Source organism: Stegodyphus dumicola, chromosome 12 (assembly GCF_044657685.1).
Source record: "Stegodyphus dumicola isolate Sdum_Otavi_A_Nest chromosome 12, ASM4465768v1".
NCBI classification, from domain to species: domain Eukaryota; kingdom Metazoa; phylum Arthropoda; class Arachnida; order Araneae; family Eresidae; genus Stegodyphus; species Stegodyphus dumicola.
In genome coordinates this window covers 59257664-59276844 of record NC_140779.1, presented here as the reverse complement: position 1 = coordinate 59276844, position 19181 = coordinate 59257664, and the positions used below count along the sequence as shown (strand labels likewise).

The following is a 19181-nucleotide window of genomic DNA, read 5'->3' as shown; positions in this document are numbered from 1 at the left end:
CAGAACAATTTAGAAAGAGCCTAAACTAATGTTAAAAAGTGTAAATAAAGTATGAAATAAAATAATAAGATCCGAACTAATATAAGTATGCACTAAAAGTAAAGATTATCACTTTGATGCATACGATGCAGCTTTCATATAGCGCAGTTTCAAAGTAGTTTAGATTAAGAGAATATAAATTATGAGGAAAATTAAATCAATGATTGTTTAATGAGAATGCAAATGAGTCTAGGTACTATTTTTAAATAGTAATGAGATTTAGTAATCTGTTCGAAAGAAACAAAAAAAGAGAGAAGAAAGTAAGAATTATTAAATTAAGGATCCGGGCCTAAGAAATACCCGTAGTCTGAGTACAGAAGCAGCTGAAAAATTGGTAAATGTTATATTTCTAATGTAAAAACAAATAAAATAATAAGACTTCCCCATATAAAAAAATTCTTTTCGAAAGCAAAATTACACGCTTTTTAATTAATTAAAAGAATAGATAATTATTAAAGCCCTAATAAGCAATCTGCTTTTTAATTGATGCAGAGTTTAAATTTATTAGAATGTAGCAAACCATTCCAATAAATCTAATCTTAAAGGTCTTATTTAATTCCAATAAATCTAATTAATTCTTTATCTTAATTTCAATAAATCTAAACTAATCTTAGTGTTACCTGCCTAGGAATATAAATACCTTGATGGTATTCTTCCTTATACCTTTATCGTATAATTTTCTTCTCTACAGAAAATTGGCTCGTATTTATGTTACGCATGGCTTTATAAAATAGTGGCAGACAGTAATTTTTATTAGTATCAGAAAAACCCCTTTTATATCGCACAGTGCAAGTCTGTATTTATTTAAATAAATTGTTCGTCATTCTGAAGTAGAGGAGGAATATAATAATTTGAATAACTGGTTCTCTATTCTATTTATACGACTGATGACATTTTAATATATTTTTCTCCTATTGTTCATATTATGATTACTTCAGAAATTCTAAATTTTATTAATATTATGCTATTAATATATTTATTGATTATTTTTCCCATTCATATATTGATTACATACTCCATGCCCATCAGAAGGCAATGTGAACTTTTATTTACCTGTGCCCTAGATACAGCGTTACTAGACATAGATATGAAAAAAGCGCGAAAACTTTTTTAAATTCATTTGGAAAAGAAGATATTTTATATCATATGAAATTCAAGGCATAATTTTTTTTTATCCTGGAACAAAAAGTTAACTTTTCCATTAAACTATTATAAATTATTTTATTAAATAGAATATTTTAAGTTATTAAGTTCATCAATACTGCAATTAATTTTTATGGAAGAAAATAGTACCAGCATTAAAATAATTTTAAAAAACATTAACATCGAGTTACTAAAACCTTAATTGGTTCCATGGAGACGGCCTGATTAGCCCATGTAATCTATATTAAGTCTACTCAAGTCTTGGTTTATTACACTTGTATTAGATTTGAAGTACTTGTGCCTGATAAAGTCACCTTACAGTTATGCGTAAGTTGTAACAGGTGCTAATTGATCCTGTATTATGAGTTTTCGTGAATGAAGTGAAGTATAAAGTTCATTCAGACAGAAATAATGAATAAAACCTTATTAACTCTAATGTATCTCTACTTAATTTAATTTAGAATACATTACAAGAAGTCAGTCTATTTGACTGGACATTAGTTGTAGAATAAAATGTTGAGCTCTAAAAATTCAGCATTCAAATGAATCTAGTAGATAACACAATTTTTGCTAATGCATAGTAACGCGTTAAACTTTCACTTGCAGCTTACCCCATTTGGACAGCTAATTTCCATGGACTCTTTCTTCTATGGCGGCCAGGTTTACCTACAGGCATTCGCCTTCAGCTGATTTAACTCCAAGCGCTGCTCCGTTGTTTCTTGTTCGTTCCCTCGCTCACTTTTAGGGTTCCAATTAAGATTTTTATCCACCTACACTAACCACATGAAATTCTGCGTAACTTTCTGGAAAGAACGTTGCATTAGTTGCATGACTGAAAGGACAGTAAAAATGCAAATTAAAATAAATTGTTAGTTAAACAAACTAAATTGTTACAGGCTCATTGAACATTTATCAGTAAAAAATGACCTTCGAGTTTATATTACTGTAGAGGTACAAAATTTTAATTCAGGTACACCGAAAACTCGGCCAGCTGTTATCAGTTGCTTACATTCATTTGAACAAACGTTTATTGTTTATAAAATCTGTATAATAGTGCTATGCAACTCTATAACCCAGAAGCTTAAATACCAACAGTATACGTTCGTATTTTTGAATATAACGCTTCTTACTGTTAAGTAAAATATTGTGTATAATTGATTAATAGCTAGAAGATGTATTTAATTTCTTAGTGTATAAACTTGAAAATGTTTTCTTGTGAAAATAAGAATATATTTCATTAACATATTTCACATTATTTTCAGATCCATTCATAAAGAAAAATTTAGGATGTTCTCTTAGCGGGCATAGTAAGTTATACTCTTTTATGTTAATACTGTTATACTCTTTTATTGTAATACTGTTATACTCTTTTATGTTAATAATATTGTTGCGTTCTACGGGTTCGTGGATTTGAAGTGATTTGAAGAAGAACCAAAACACAATTTATTCGTCAGTATTACACAGGAGAGGTCCAAAGACACATTTACAGCCTTCGAAAAACTACGGCAAACACGCTGAAACAAATCAGCAACACACAACCTTCAGGCTATCAGGCTACAATGGTGAAGACAGCTTCACGGTAAAGAATTAAAATACAGCTTCCAAATCGGTCGATCGCTCTCGAGCTAATCTCTGAACGCAAAGCACTACTACTGAGTCCAACATACTCAAAATATTCTTCACGATAAACTGCTATTCCACGTACAGGCAGGTTATTTATAGCTTTTGATCTGCCTTCAAGAACATTCTCGGGAAAACTGGTAACTATTCGTTCTAGAACGTTCTCGCTCCCTCTATGGCATATCGCCAGTTTTGTTGCCAAACGTTGCCAAATGGGCGATTTCGCTCCAAATTTGGCTACCCTACCTTTCCTTTCCATTTTCTCACAAACCTAATCCCGCTTTGCAGAGAAGCTATCTTTCCGCAGCTGGGCATTTCGTAACAATAGAAGCAAGTAACTTATTAATTATAAAATGTATGTAAACAAGTAACTATATATATTATATATGTGGTTACTTGTATGTATATATATATATAGTTACTATACTATTATAAATAAAACAATTAACTCTTTATATATATATTTTCTAGCTTCCACGTGATAATCTAGGTGACTCATCGGCCCGGCTGCGAAGGATGAGGCACTTATGATCGAAGTCCGATTCGTCAAAAGGAAAATTTCAAACAAGCATTAGCCCGGAATTATTAATTGTTTCTTATTCGGTCTGTAATATTTTTGGGGAATCAGAGTTTTCCTCAGCGTTGCACAGCTTTAGATTTCAGACTTTGGCTGAGAAATGAAATAGTAAGAAAGGAAAGGAAACAGTGGAGTAGCGAGCATAACTGGCGCTCGGGGCAAAATACTTTTTTGGCGCCCTCCTCGAGAAAAACATAGTGATATGAAGAATATCTTGATTGGAGACCATTTGGCTCTCCACTGCGAGCGGCGCCCGGAGCATCATACACCCCCTCGCTGCGCCACTGAAAGGAGAAGCAGGCTTTCCGGAGCCATTCAGCTTGGGACTGTCTCCGCGACTTCCATTTTTACCGGATATGTTCGGAACTATCGGATGATTTAGGCACCATACCTTCGGATTTCGATTCTCAGCATGAGGTCGAGCAGCAGCGATTTTCAACTAAACTTCTAGTATCAGAGTGCTAAATGATTTCTCTCTATTGATCCAACGTGCAGTGTAATTGATAAACAATTGAAGATCTGACTCCTGGAGGCATCCCCTGTCTAACATCTTCCCATCTTTATGTTTCTGGTATATTCCTTTCTCTTATCCATTTGTCTTCAGCTTCTTTGTGATCATTTCAACACCAGCATCTCCAACTATTAATTCTTCAATAACGGTCTGAGTTTAGATAGCGCTCTATTTCCTCCATTATTCTTCTCGGTTTCGTGGAAAACCGGAAACATCATTTTCCTAAACTTGCTTCAGTGTGGATTCTGATTTGGGTGATTTCATTGTAATCCCGAACGCGAACGTTGACTTCCCGGAAGCCCATCGAGAGTAACTATTTCCAGAAGTCCTACTACGATTTCCTTTAGCTATTATTTTCTCACACTATTGTTTTAATTGTTAGAGAAAAACGATAATGTAAAATTGATTGTCCTCAGTGACTTAAACACCCAAAACAAAGTGTACTAAAAATAATAACTGTAACTTGCCTTTACGTGGATGTAGGTAGACTTGTTAGCTATCAAAGTTATCAATGGAAACCCGGAGATAATTTAATAAACGTGTTCAAAATGTGAATTAGTGTTTCTTTATTTGCTTGGTGGTCTACCATTGTCTCTCTGTGTTTTATCTTGAAAGTTATAGAAATATGTAACATGTTCATTATTTATGCTTTGATTCCAAGGCACCGGGGAAGATTTATTTCATTTTACTTTCTATGTTATATAATTAATGCATTTGAACTTGAATGAGTTAATTTACCATTTAAAGATATTTATTCAATTAATTTTAGTTCAAATCAATCACCCAGTTTGATAAATAAAGTCTCCCACCGCGACATCAGCAGGGTCAGTTAATTAACAGAAAATTTTAAGTCCTAAATTAGAAATAAATAAATAAAAAATTTTCTCCACATAAAAGAACATACCTATTGGCTTAAATAAAAGCAGCCACCGCATATAAGCCAGACGTTTAAAATTTGAAGGAGTGGAAAAAGAAAACAGATGATCCCCGACTATAAGCCAAGGGAAGAAAGGAAAATATTGACAGATTTACGGAAATATAATTATCAGTAGAGTAGATACATACCAGTATTTTATTTGATCATGAATATTGTGCATAATACATTATTTTTATTGAAAAACCTAGGTTACAAAATTCTAAGTTGCAGACATGTGCTACACTTTGACAGTTTCAGTTAACTTTCGACAATGATTTTGTAACGATAACATTACTGGTACTACTATGCATTAACATTAACGATACGACATTTTAACAATGCTACTAGATTCTAAAATGTAGTATTCTATTGTCGTTATTTCGAAATCAAAGTTCAGAGCATTTTTATCTGTATAGGATATGACAAAATGCAATCATTCTTGTAAGATCGTGAACATTACCCGAATCCTTATTTATCACAATTTAAATATGGGTCATATGTGCAGCTTATACTCGGACTAGGACTCTTATGACTCTAATTTGTAACATAGGATAATGAATCAAAAATGGCTTTGAGAGGCCTCGAAGGACGTCATGTAGTCCAGGCAATCGGATATGTTCGAAGTCCTTTGTCAAGAAATAATAATGGCACTTGCAGCAATCGCCGTGCACATACTGACCAATGTTACTTAAACAACCACTCACCATTGTGCTATATGTCTGGCCGCTATGGGCCACCACTGATACTTGGAGCCCTCTAAGTAACGGCAGAGATATGTATGCAGGAAGATTCTTTTAAACCAAAATAACCTGCGATATGTATGAGTATATTCACATACATAATTAAGTTCGGTACCAACACACAATAAAGGATTTTCTTTCGTTAAAGTTTGCATACACTTTTCGGACGGACCTTGAAATGAAGCCTTAGTACTGAAAATCTTAAAAAAGCACTTCTATATACAAACGTGATATACCTAGTCGTAGAAAAGCGATTTATTAAGTAGACTTTAATATATCTGTATATTCTATTAAATCGGAGCCGCCCAACCGGAATAGTGGTTAGTGACTCTGCTTTACCAAAAGACCCGGATTGGGATCCCGGAAAAGGCATGGATGTTTCTAAATGGACAGAGTTTGTGCGGCATGGGGAACTTTAAATATGCGGGGAACCGAAAGTACTCTTGAGAGGTTATGGTAGGAGAGGGGGGATGGTAGACCCTCGAACCCGCCCCCTCCGTAGTTCTCTCCATCAAAATTGAGCAAAGTCGTCATGTAACCTGTATGGTGCTCAAGACTCTTGCCAACGATAGGCGCAATCTAGCACTCCTTGCTATTTCGTGAGCCTGTTCTGATGTTACTGTCAAGTGAGACAAGTGACAATGTGGAGACATTAGGTATTTTTTTTTTTTTTTTTTTTTTTTTTTTTTTTTTTTTGGAAGCAGGAGACTTGAAAAATGAGCAACTCCTTCGCCGGAAATCGAACCACGGACCTCTGGAATATGCGCCTTGACCACTACACCACGAAAACACGTTAAGAATGCGGAAGATATACCTTATAACAAGTGAGATAAATCACAACAACGCACAACACAACATTAAATAGGAGAATAAAATAATCATGTAACAAAGATTTCCACAAATTTTCATAATTTTTGTTATAATGTTTAAATTTCAGATATATGCATAATAACGAATTTTTTTTAGTTGTATTTAGAGTACACCAAGAATTTCTTGAATCCCTGAATAGTGAAAATTCTTTTTCATTCTGTTTTTATGAACAGCATACACAGCAACAATAATAAAATTAAGTCTACAGCAGGAGAATAAAAATGAATTTATGTGCGGAAATATTTCCTTTAGTTAAAAATTTTCCGATTAATATTAATACATGGTAAGTTAACTGAAACATCATTTGATATTGAAACTGCTGTTAAATATATATCTTTCTAAAATTTCAGCGATATTAGTTGTTCCCCAACTACTATAAGTAACTTTTATATTATGTTATGAAAACTTGTTATTTTGAATTATTATGTACTCCTTTCATCTATATATTGCCTTTTATTTCTCAACAGATTTAATCTCTTCTTCACTGCCATATTTTTATTTCATTTTTCTAGAAATAACCTTGAGCTTATATTTATTTCGAATATATTATTTTGCATAAAGTAATGATAATAATTAACAATAGCAAAATGTAGCTACACTTTATCGAATATTAAATTTTTAATTTGTGCTAAAAGTTTTGCGCATTAATTTTATTCTTATGTTCACATCGCTTCATTTTCATTTGTAGATGTTTCTAAAGTACTGAGCGTTTTAAACAGAGCGATATATCTACTAGAAAATGAAGTTCCAGATTCTATCAAAGATCTGAAAGTGAGTATTATATTTGCACTTCAAGCTGAATATTCGATCATTTCCATTTTTCTTTCTGAAGTAAACATGTAACATTTTAAATAAAATACAGAATGCTAAACCTGCAGCATTTTTGTTATTTTATTATTTATTAATGTTTAAAAATTATTTTATTTTTATTAAAAATTGTTTTTTTAATTATAATCATTAAAATGTATTATATATTATTATTTTAAAATTCAAAATAGGGATAGGTAATAAATTGTTTATTTTTATTTGTATTGCACATTTACTTATATGTTTATTCATTGCAAATAGTAAAATTATTATGTATTACAGACTGCCCAAACTTGTGAAAATAATTAATTTAATATTTTAAAAGTCATTAAATTATTGGATAAATTTATAGTGTCTAGCCTTCTTATGTAGCATAAAATTAGACCAGTAATCTTAAAGATATATTGTGAATTTTCATTATGTCTTGTAAGCACGACAGACAGGGAAAGAGTGTAAAGGATCCCTTATTTAACGTGAATAAAGTTTAACAGCCGGCGTCAACTTTTGCTTACAGAAGCCAATGGTTTTGGCTTAAATCAAAAATAATGGATGAACTAAAATTGAAGAAATGAAGTGCGGCCTAACGGCTTCACAGTATAACTAAGGTGCGTGCTGGTTCTGAACGAAGTCGGTGTAAACAAGCATAATGGAAGAATAACTCAACGTCGCAGAATACTAATCGCTAGAGAGTCAAAGTAGCAGCGTGGTCCTCAAGCAGGCATAACACGCTTTATTTTAACCTCTAAAACATTCCTTTAAATACTCTCTACTTTCTGCCTTATTTGAATATCGTACGAGCTAGAAATTTACACTCTGGCAGAGAAATCGAAATTAGCCTGACAGGATAGCCATTTACCTTAAAATGACTAGTCAGAAACTTAAATGATACTTGATTAACCTCTCAATTAATACCTTTTAGTGCTTACGTATCTTTGTTTTATTTTTCTCGGCTTGACAAAACGACTTTGTTTTTAAAAAGATTTCATTTCTCACATTTTGTTTGTCTTTTATTTCATGTAGAGTTAGAATTTAAAGAAAAAAATAACTGCTTTCCAACAGGTTTTTAAACTATGGTTTATTTTAACCTTAAATTTTTGACACTTTTAAGGCAGAAAGAAAGTTTATTAAAGAGGTTTTAACTCTTAACTCCCGTTGAGAAAATTGAATTAAATTGTTAAATAAATTCAGTAATAAATTCATATTTGGCACTGCATTTTTTAATGGACATAATTTGAATCAAAGTATATATATCAAAATTGTATATCAAAATTCATTTAACACATATAATTTTATTTTTTCACAAATTTATTTAACTCACGAGAATACGTTCAACAAATGGGCTAAGTTTCTGGTCGTCTTGAAAATAGATTCGTCCCAGGTTTCGAAATGCATGTATCTTTTCTATAGAGCTTAATAGTTAATTAATTTCTATAGAGCTTTCTATAGAGTTTTGTTGGCTTGTTCTGATGCTACCCTCAGACAAGTGAGATAAGTCACAACAATAACAACAACACAAGTACTAATGTCAGTTTGATCGAGTTTAAGAGCCTTGTGTCACGATGTATCAGTACGATTTAAATCTTCTTATATTCCTAGTTTTTTAAATATAAATTTGTCTATATTTCATTCTCTAGCTTATAATTAATTTATTTAGAAAATATATACAGTGCATTCTCCATTATCCGCTTGCTGTTTATCCGTGCCTGTCAGGCCCACGAATGCACACTCAAAGCCATGCGCGAGAGTCTAAAAAAACATGCGCCATTCCGAGCATGCTCTAAAAACCTTTGAATTTGTCTTTAGGTTAGTTTCAAAGATTACCTCGTACAGTTCGTTCTGCATATGAACAAAAACATCGTTTAGATTTATCACTGGGATTGTTTAGTTTCAAAGATTACCTCGTATTCGTTCTGCATGTGACCAAAAGCATCGTATAGAATGATCGCTGGGATTGTTTAGTTTCTTATCTATGTTCGCGCATCTTCTCTTCTTATTCTTTTAAAAACTAATTTAAAATTTTAGAAGCAAAATTAAATAAATAACATGTTACAAGTACTAAAGTCGCCCAACCAGGATAGCGGTTAGCCAAGCTGACTGCCGTACCAAAAAGCCTGGGCTCGAATCTCGGAGAAGGCGTGGATGGTTGTAAATGTATTGTGTCTGGGAGGCGTAGGGGCACTCTAAATATGCGGCGAGCCGAAAGTCCTCTCTGGAATTGGTGGTAGGAGAAGAGAGGTGGGTGAACTTCGGACCCGTCCTCCTAGGGCTGGTCTCCGTCAAAATTGGGAGCGGAACTGAGCAAAGTCGTACTGTCAGGTTCTTGCCAACGACAGGTGTAATTTTGCACTTCTTGCCACAAGGAGTTTTGTTGGCTTGTTCTGATGCTACCCTCAGACAAGTGAGATAAGTCACAACAATAACAACAGCACAAGTACTAAGCGTTTGAAACGTCACAAGAACAGAAAGGGCAGATAATTATACTGAAAACACAAGCGAAGAAGATACTGACAATTACAATTATCCGAGACAGCAGTGATTTCTGTTCAAACTCAACTGGACTTCTTCACCAAAGGAGTTTCGAATCCATTTATGAAACAGCACTTCGAAAAACTCGCAAAGAAATTCAACAAATATTTAAGCGTTCTCAAAAATAAAGATCACTGATGTTTTTAAGAAATAAGCACAACCATTAAGCATGAAAATTGATATTTTGTATTATCATTGTTTTTTCAGTTATCCATAGAATGCGCTGCACTTGCACTTCCTCAAATCTTAAGCTACCAAAATTTCTATGATTACAATGAAGTTTTAAGTTATTATAATTTTTAATTTATGAATAATTTACTATATTGATTTTTTTCTTCCTATCTAGGATTATTATTTTTGCCTAAAATAATTTTTCAGAAATTTCTATAGTGAATGGGAAATCTAAGTGAATGGTAAGAAACCTAAGTTCTTTTCCTGTACATAATGTTAATATACTTATATTGCTTGCACATTTTACTTCAGATCTTAACTGTACATTCAAGAGTTTCTTTGTTGCCTCTTTGTAAAAAAGCTCAAAAGTTTTTAAAAGTTTTTAATTAAAACTGGGTTTTAAGTTCCATTTTGAAACAAAAAATGTATATCTAGAAATTTGTAAATCAAAACTTATTATTCTTGAATTTATTTATATGTTTCTCGTGGCTATTCTTAAAGTGCAGAACAGTTACTTTCATGCTTTGTCATTAATCCTCCTGATCTAGATTAGGTCTCAAATTCTTCGCGATCAAGAAGGAAAGGTGTGCACTTTTCGTTGGCCGAGGCTTTGGCCACCTTATAAGTGCTAAAGCAAATTCATTTGCGGTTTTGCAGCTGAAGATGATGGTTCGGTAAAACCATCGAAACTAGTCCTGTGAAAATTTTGTAAATTAACGCTGATTTTTGTTGTTTGACTTCTGAATTAGTATTTATTCGGCGTGTTATTGTGTCTTAATTCAAGTTTCATCAGTTGAAATTTTGGGGGAGATTCCAGGAAAAGACAGGTATTTTTTACTACTAGTTATTAATTTTTTTAAATAATTGTTTAGCAGTTACTTTAATTAAAAAAAGGATAAAAATTTGGTAAATGACAAAAATTTTCAACTCAAAATTCTAAATATTTACAAGAAACTGCAAATAAATACGAATTATCTCGGGTACCATAAATTACTTCTACTTATGTTACTTCTTTCTTATAAAGCGAGAGTTCGTATTTCGCAGGATAAAATTTAAGTATACAATTTTTGCTAAATTAGTATATTGCCAGTTACTGTATATGTTGCTTATCGTAAAATAATTCTTTTGAAGTTCACATCTGCATCTTAAAAATAGTCATGCGCTTATGAAATATGCAGCCTAAGAATTTTATTACAGATCTAAATTTCTTTATGCGGAAATGATATTGTATTTATTAGAGTACAATTTTATATTTTTTTTCACATATTATAAATATGTATATTTACCCTTACAGGTTTCTGAATTCGCTTAAAATTGCTAAAAGAAGAAATATTCGGCTAAGAATGGACCGTAACCAGAGTGCCAAAAGTGAGTGACAAGAATGTGTTATAGTCACTAGTGCTTATGTATTACACTAGTGCATGTTCTTCAGCAAATGCAATCCCATTTCGATTATATTCGATATTTCTCTGTCAAGGATCCAACGGCTGTTGCAGATTGGAATTCAAAAGATGTGGCATATTGGTGCTGAGAGGATGAGGAGATGTTTTCTATCTTCAGCATCAGATATAGAATGCATGTCTGAATGCATAAACTGTTTGCTATAAAATACTATGTTTACATATAAACTTGTTTACTGTTTTCATAGTGTCTAATACTCTTTCTATTATTCCTTGATTTAGATACTCTTTTTCTATTTCTATTATTCCTTGATTTAGATACTCTTTTTCTCTCTCTCTTTAAGTATAATGCATTATAATGCTGCATTTTTCTCATCAGAATCTTTATTCTTTTTTCTGCGACACCAAAATTATTGCCTAAATATTCCCAATATTTCTTCCAAGACAGGCTAACAGTATAACGACCATCTTTGAAACTAAGAGTTTTATTGAATATCTCTAATTCTTTATCTTCATCATTGGGATCATTTCTTAAATCAATTTGATTCCAAATCAAAACACTTTTTAAATGTCAATCAAGCACTATTAATCAAAAAACATTTTTGTGTCCAGGCGTTGTCTTAATGCATTAATTGTTTCTCATTCGGTAAATTTTCAATGCTTCCGTTCACCAAATACCCAAATGCTGAGTTTTGTAACACTAAATTTATATTGGTACATACATTTTTCCAGATTTGATCAAATCGAAAAATATTTCAGATCCAAGAAGTAACTAAATTTTCCCCTCTTCGTGAAAGTCTGGATCAGTTAACGTAACTCTTTATGGAATCGCAATATTATTGTCATCAATTTGTCTAAAAGGGATCAAATGAGTAATTGTCGTAATTACGAAAAAGTGTAGTTCACGTCTGTACGTTTCTTTCTCTATCAAAAATAACCGTACTCATTTTTGATTTCATGTTTGTTGAAATCCGTGATAAATATCCTGCTTTTCAGCTAATTCCGATGAACAAAGATGAATCATGCTTCCATTACCAAGCAATGTTCTGCCTGGAAATGTTTTCTCTTCATTTCCCTCAATGCAGAGGTTCTCAACCTTTTGACTAATATATACCATCTAAACAAAAAATTGAAAAACTTTAGTACCACCACTACATTTTACAATGATTATTTTTTAATTTCTCAATAGAAATATTAAATAAATAAATATATATATTGCCATTTTCACAGCTTATTGACTATTTGTATTAATTATGAATTTTATTAAATATGGAGCTGTAAAAATATTAGATTAAAAATTAGTTAACATTTTAATTATCAAAATTTTAGTTATAATACTTGAATTCTAAAATTTAGTGCAAAATTTAGGCCTCTTTAAGTGAGATCAATATCTTTATGTCTGGTCTTTTTTCACTTAATTTTAACTGTAATCAGGATCCAATTTAAATTTTGTTTGTATTTATTTTTCAAATATAACACAGAAGAAAATCCTTATTCACACTAATAAGTTGTGCAAAAAGACCATAAAATTCAATAAGTTTATTTGAAATGCCTTTAAATTCTTTTTATATAAACGAATATCCAGCTATCGAACGGAATATAGCTATAGAATATGTGTTGATGGAACAGCTGCAATTCGTAGAATTCACCTAACCGTGCACAGAAACATAATTATATTATCAGCTTTTTCATAGTTGCTCTGGTATGAACCGTGCATGCTTATGCCGGGGTAATATACCTGAAAAACAGAAGCAGAAAAATTAGTTGTTTAATACAACTGAATGGACGTATATGTCTGAAAATATAGACTTAGACATGAATAAATCAATTCACTCGGAATCATTTCAGGAGCTGTCTTTTGTGTTCCAAAAGCACCGCAGTGACAACGCCTTATTACCCTTCGAACTTGACAACCCATAACACTTTGTTAAAAAAATATTTATATTAGTATTAAATTAATAATTATAAAATATGTCATGAAACCCTTTAAAATAATACATGCCCTTTCATATTTTGAGCTATGAACTAACCCTTATATTAAAGAGCAAGAAACAGAAATTTTGACATGCAGTCCTTAGCCTAGGAACACTTTTATCTTATTATCCGCATACTACGCTACCGCAAAGTTCACAAAAGCCCAGTTCACAACAGCAGATTCGACCGGTGTCGAAACCCTGTTCTTCCAAAGTGTCCCATTCACACTGCGAACAAGCTTTAACAGTAACGTCTCCGTTCTGCGGGGCTTACGCTTCACGCATGCGCTGTGATACGCTTTGCTAGCGTAATAGGCTGGCATCTGCTATGTCCGCTATTGACGATTAAAGGTATGTTGTTCCGCTAAATATTAATACGAAGTTAATCCTGACTTACCAGTTTACTTGTGTCTTATATTTAGTGTGATTATTATGGAAGAAAATTTTTTATGTTTGGAATGTTCAAAGTCCTATTCATTCCGACGAAATCTACGGGCGCATGTTATTAATTGCCATCCTCCGAAACTACAGGAATTAGCTCCTACATTGAAAGAACTTCTCGCAAATTTACATGTGATTGTTGTGAGGAAGTTTTTTTCAAAACAAAACCTTCTTCGTGCACATGAGCCCACAGAACATGGGTAAAAATGACGCATCTGAAAAAATAAGATTTATATATATAAGAAAATAATGGAACTATTTATATCAATATAACCATACAAGAATTTACAGCATTTTTGATTGATGTCTTTCTTATACTGAGTTACGGGAAAACGGTTTTGGTGAGATAGTATCTTTTATTTCAATAGACAACAGTAAATTAAAATGGTCTGAAATTGAAGCTTCAAATGAAAGAAAAATGAATTAAACTGTCCCAAATTATACAATAAATATGCGTCAAGTTTTTGATGAATTAATGATTTCAAAAGGTTTGGTTAGCTAATTATGCAATTTAGAAAAATAAAAATTGTGAAAAAAGTGGATACAAAATTTCAATCATTTCAAAGAAAAACACATTTCATTGCACAGTGCCATTTAAATGATAGAATACATTTTCAAGCATGCGAGACACACTGGCAGCAATCAAAAGAATATTGTCAATAATAAGCATCATTAAAAAATGGTTGGAAGAAAAAGTTAAACTGGCTGAATCGACAGAATTAATAGTGAACTAAATTGCAGTGAATTTTTCGATACTGTTAATAACAAAGAATTTTTAAACAAAGTTCACACTAGTGATAAAAACACTAGTGTGAATAATATATTGAGTTATTAAAAATTTATCTTAACTCATTGTTGGTTTTTTTGTTAATAACTTCTTTATTTAGCCTTTTCAATCTTTCTTTAGTTTCCTTTTTTCGTACTAATTGCTTTTTCAGGTTTTATTTTCTATGCGAGTATTTTCTCAAAATTATACCGGTTTGAACAAAAAAAAAATATGGTAAGCCTAGTCATTAGAGGATCGATTACGAATAAAGTATATGTCTTTTGGGTTACTAATAGGTAAGATAATGTAATCAACAAGAAGAATATATAGACATATAATATAGAAAAGATGTACATAATATATATGTTACGGCGAAACACCGAAATCTGGAGAATGTCTACTTTCACCGGTGAATGTCAACCTTTATATGGTCACTTGGTGTACGTCCAAAATATTTTCCAAATAGTCTTATTTCTGACTTACACCGGTAAATGTCGACATTTACCATATACTAATGGTGAATAAGAATATTATATTTTCTTCTCCGTAATTCAGTCGCGAAAAAATGCACTTGAGACTTAAAAATAAGAACATAAGAATTTAAAACACGCAGTACATTCAAATTGAGAAAGGAAAATAATAGAAGTTAAAAACTTACCTAATTATACAGTAAGTTCTAAATGAGAAAATAAAATAATAGTAATAAAAATCTTACTAAATTATGTGATTCAAATCTTATTTATTGCAACAACTTAAAATATTATGACACTTTATGACTTCTCTTTTCGACCTACACCTACTACCATGATTATATCAATAATTTTATATAGTCTGGACACCGGTCGAGATCGATATCGGAAAACCAGTCGGGATTCTCTTTCCACTCGACAGCAGAAGGGAGAGCGAGTCTGGCCCCTTCAAATTCCGTCGGCGGAAAGTGAAGTGGAAATTCCGTGCGGAAGTGACGTTTATTGCATAGCAACCAGTCTGTCTCACCTCTACATTGCTCCAGGCTCAGGGGAAGGGGTAGTTTGTTGTCAAAGGGGCTGTTTCGCACGTGCTTATTATTGAGAATGGCGACAGAAAAAAAAAATCGAGTTCCAGTAAATGGTGAAATTTTTCGAAAAAATACGCTGGATTTAGTAAAGAGTATGGAAAAAAGAAATGGGGAACGTTAATGGATATTTTAAACGCAGAAAGAAATGGCCTTTTCAAAACTTCAGGTATGTGAAGAAACGTAAACATAATTTTACGTATAATCTTTTGCAAAATGGAAATTTTCTAAAAGGTTACATGTTTGTAAACTATTTGTTAACAGGAATTTTATGATTAAAATACATTATTTTGTTTGAGAAGGTTATGCAACAACGTCGTAAGTCAAATCATTGAAATATAGCACCGCGTACGCGTGTTTAATATTCCTAATGAATTTGAATAAAAAAAATTTAATTTTTAGCAACCCATGATTATATCAATAATTTTATTTATTCAGGAATTATACCTATCACGTAGCTAAAAATATACTATGTACCGTAGATACCAATAAGCAGTGAGTACAAATATAAGAAACTTTTAACAAAAGTAATACGAAGAAAAATAAAAAAAATTAAATAACTATACGTTAAATCATAAAACATATTATCTTGCACACACACATATATATATTTTAACATATGCAAGTGAAAGGAAATTGCAATACATATTCCTATTTATACCCTTTTTAAATCGATCCCACCAGTGACCGTGTGGTAAAATCGCTGAACACTGGTAGTTCGGTCCGAGGTCCAAATACTGCGAACAGGTTTGTTGCATTACCTACATATCTCTGATAACCAATATATCTGTCATCACCAACATATTTCTCGTAATTTCCTAAAGCATAAAAAATTAAGGCATACAAAACCTGTTTTAAATAAATAACTATATGTATATATAAATGTGTTATAAATATATTAATATATGCAGTGGAAGGAAATTGCAGTGCATATTCTTATTTAAGCCCTTTTTAAGTCGATCCCACTAGTGTCCGAGCGGTAAAATCTCCGAACACTGGTAGTGCGGTCCGAGGTTCGAATCCGGCGAACGGGCTGGACGCATGGTCGTCATTACCAATATATATATATAACTGTATAAATATATTAACAGATGCAGTGAAAAAAATTGCAGCACATATATATTTATACCCTTTTTAAATCGATCCCACCAGCGGCAGGTAAAATCGCTGAACACTAGAAGTTCGGTCCAAGGTTGGAATCCCGCGAACGGGCTGGCTGCATGGACGTTTTCGTGGTTTTCTCCATGTGTTACGTGTATACGAGTTGGTTTCCCTTAGAATGTCCTCCACGAAGGTAATCCTCACTTAAGGCAGTTATCCCTCGAGGCTTTGCCGTAATTACATAGATCCCGAACCAATCACTTTTTAGATCTGAATAAAAATGCAGAAAATTGATGTAATATCTAAAAGTAGACCACATTAAAATATCTGATAACTAATTATAAATCATGCATTATATTATTTACAAGAATTTAGTTTAACCGAAAATTACATAGGAATTTAACTTGTTTTATACAGGAGATTCTAAAAGCTATTGGAAATTGACATTGATATCGGTACAGTTAAAACTACTTAAAATAAATTTTTTAACTCAAAGCAATTTAATGTAAATGTTGAATTTAGAATGCGCATAGTTTGAATTATATATTGCAGATTCTTTAATGCATGTCTAATGTATTACATTTTTAAACACTGCAAATTAAAATAAAAGTAGAGGGAAATACATTATAATTTAAAACATAAAATTTCAAAATTTACAAATTACTCTTCAAAACATGAAATTAAGTACATTGACATGTACATTAGTTTAAAAATTACAATTTTAAATGAAAAGTATGCACCCCTTCTTTATATGTGAAATAGGAATACACCAAATATATTACGTTCAATAAAATTTAGTTAAGGCATTGGTAAAGTAGAATAAATAAATAATGTAGAATCGTCAGCATTAAATGCGTTATTTCTATTGCGAAATACTCGAGTTTTTCACAAATCTTAAGAAATTAAAATATCCATTACGTACAATTCCAAAAACAATCCGTGACCTCCGCCGTCATCAGTTTAGATCTAAAACGACAGTCAGAAACATAAACGGCAGCTGTCCAGCTGACGGAAAAATTTCCGACGCGTCTGTGTCTGTAATGATCGAGACGATGATACCAGACTTGCTTTCTGTCGAGTAGATCGCAAAAAACGACCCGTTCTTCTATCTTGACGGTGTCCAGAAGGCCCCATATCTGTGATTGTCGACATACACCAGTGAGGGTCCGAATATACAAGAATGTAATACAATATTCAATCTTTCGCCGACGTATTTGGTAAATGTTGACATTCGCCGGTGAAAGTCGACATTCTCCAATTTCGGTCTTTCACGGTAACATATATATAAGATATAGATATATTTAATTGATTATGGCAAAGCAAACAACAATTATTTGGATGAGAGATGCCTTTGTGGAAAATATGAATTCAAATAAATTTAAAAAGAAATTTTATAGCTGTAAATATAGTATAGAGTATCAAACAAAAATACATTAGGAAATAAATGTGAAATAAGGTTATGTAAATTGATTATTAGCCGTTACAGAAATCTACAGTATTAGTTCATCAGTATTAACATCAACACGGTATCTACAGTGTTAACATTGTGATGCTTCTTTGGCGAAATGAAGCAACTCCAATGATGGAACACAGCAATAACTTTTATTTAACACTCAAAAATGGCGACATACAAACAAGAGGAGAAAACATATTCTATCATTTAAAAATAAATTACGTTCTTCGTGCGAGAGTCGCACGAGGCACTCGAGTCTGGTTTCAAATATTGCCATTCACAAATACCTTAATGTTCATGTATTTAAATTATTTAAACTACAAGATTTTAATATTATTTAAAGCTGTTACAACCTCTCCCCCAAAGGAGAGACTTTTTCCGAAGGCAAAAGTTCTGTAAAATTCGATAATTTAATAAGCTCGGCTTGCTCATTTGCTTAAAGAGAAAAGGTAACTTCTCTGATAAATTTCCAAACTTCAGGTCAAAATTTTTAAGTTTTAAACAAATATTTTTACACCATATTTAAATAGGAAGAAAATGGACAGTGTTCAAATTAGTTTTCCTTTTTTTTTCTTGACGGCGCCTAGATCTCTTCCATGTTGGATCAGTTCTTCGGCTATAATTCACAACAAAGCCTTTCCTCAGTTCATCTGTGCCTTTCGGATAATATTCATTTGTCATTTGCTTTCGACAATTGTTTTCTTCGTCTATTAGTAGCGGCTTTGATATTAAATCAAAAGCCGAAAGATGATGATAACGCTGCATTGCAAAATGATTCTCAATATTAATTTCTTTATCGTTTTTTAAATTTTCGTGGACATCTTCGTCTTTTAATTCTGGTGATCTAACTTCTTCTTCAAATACATCTCTGGATGCTTTATTTTCTTCCTTCATCGGTTCCAAGCTATTTTTCTTTTCCTTTCTCTAATCGAAATGCTCTTCAGCTATTTTTTTTTTTTTCCTTTGAGCTCTAGTCGAAATGGCATTAAAATGGTATCACTAAGTTTACGTTCAAGTGATAAACTAATAAAATAAGGCAGTTCAGTGTTAACAGGAAGTAATAACCTGATATC

General features: G+C 32.1%; 1 protein-coding gene across 1 annotated transcript in view; it reads left to right on the top strand.

Annotated features, from left to right (window-relative positions):
• LOC118187176 (terminal uridylyltransferase 4-like) overlaps window positions 1–11548 on the top strand; it is a 44564-nt gene extending 33016 nt beyond the window's left edge. Inside the window, exons 12-15 of the mRNA XM_035357376.2 lie at window positions 2445–2489; window positions 7105–7187; window positions 10096–10162; window positions 11215–11548. Of these exons, the coding sequence (XP_035213267.1) occupies window positions 2445–2489; window positions 7105–7187; window positions 10096–10119 (152 nt within the window). The 3' untranslated portion in view covers window positions 10120–10162; window positions 11215–11548. The remainder of the gene's footprint in view (window positions 1–2444; window positions 2490–7104; window positions 7188–10095; window positions 10163–11214) is intronic.
• Window positions 11549–19181: the final 7633 nt, after the last annotated feature.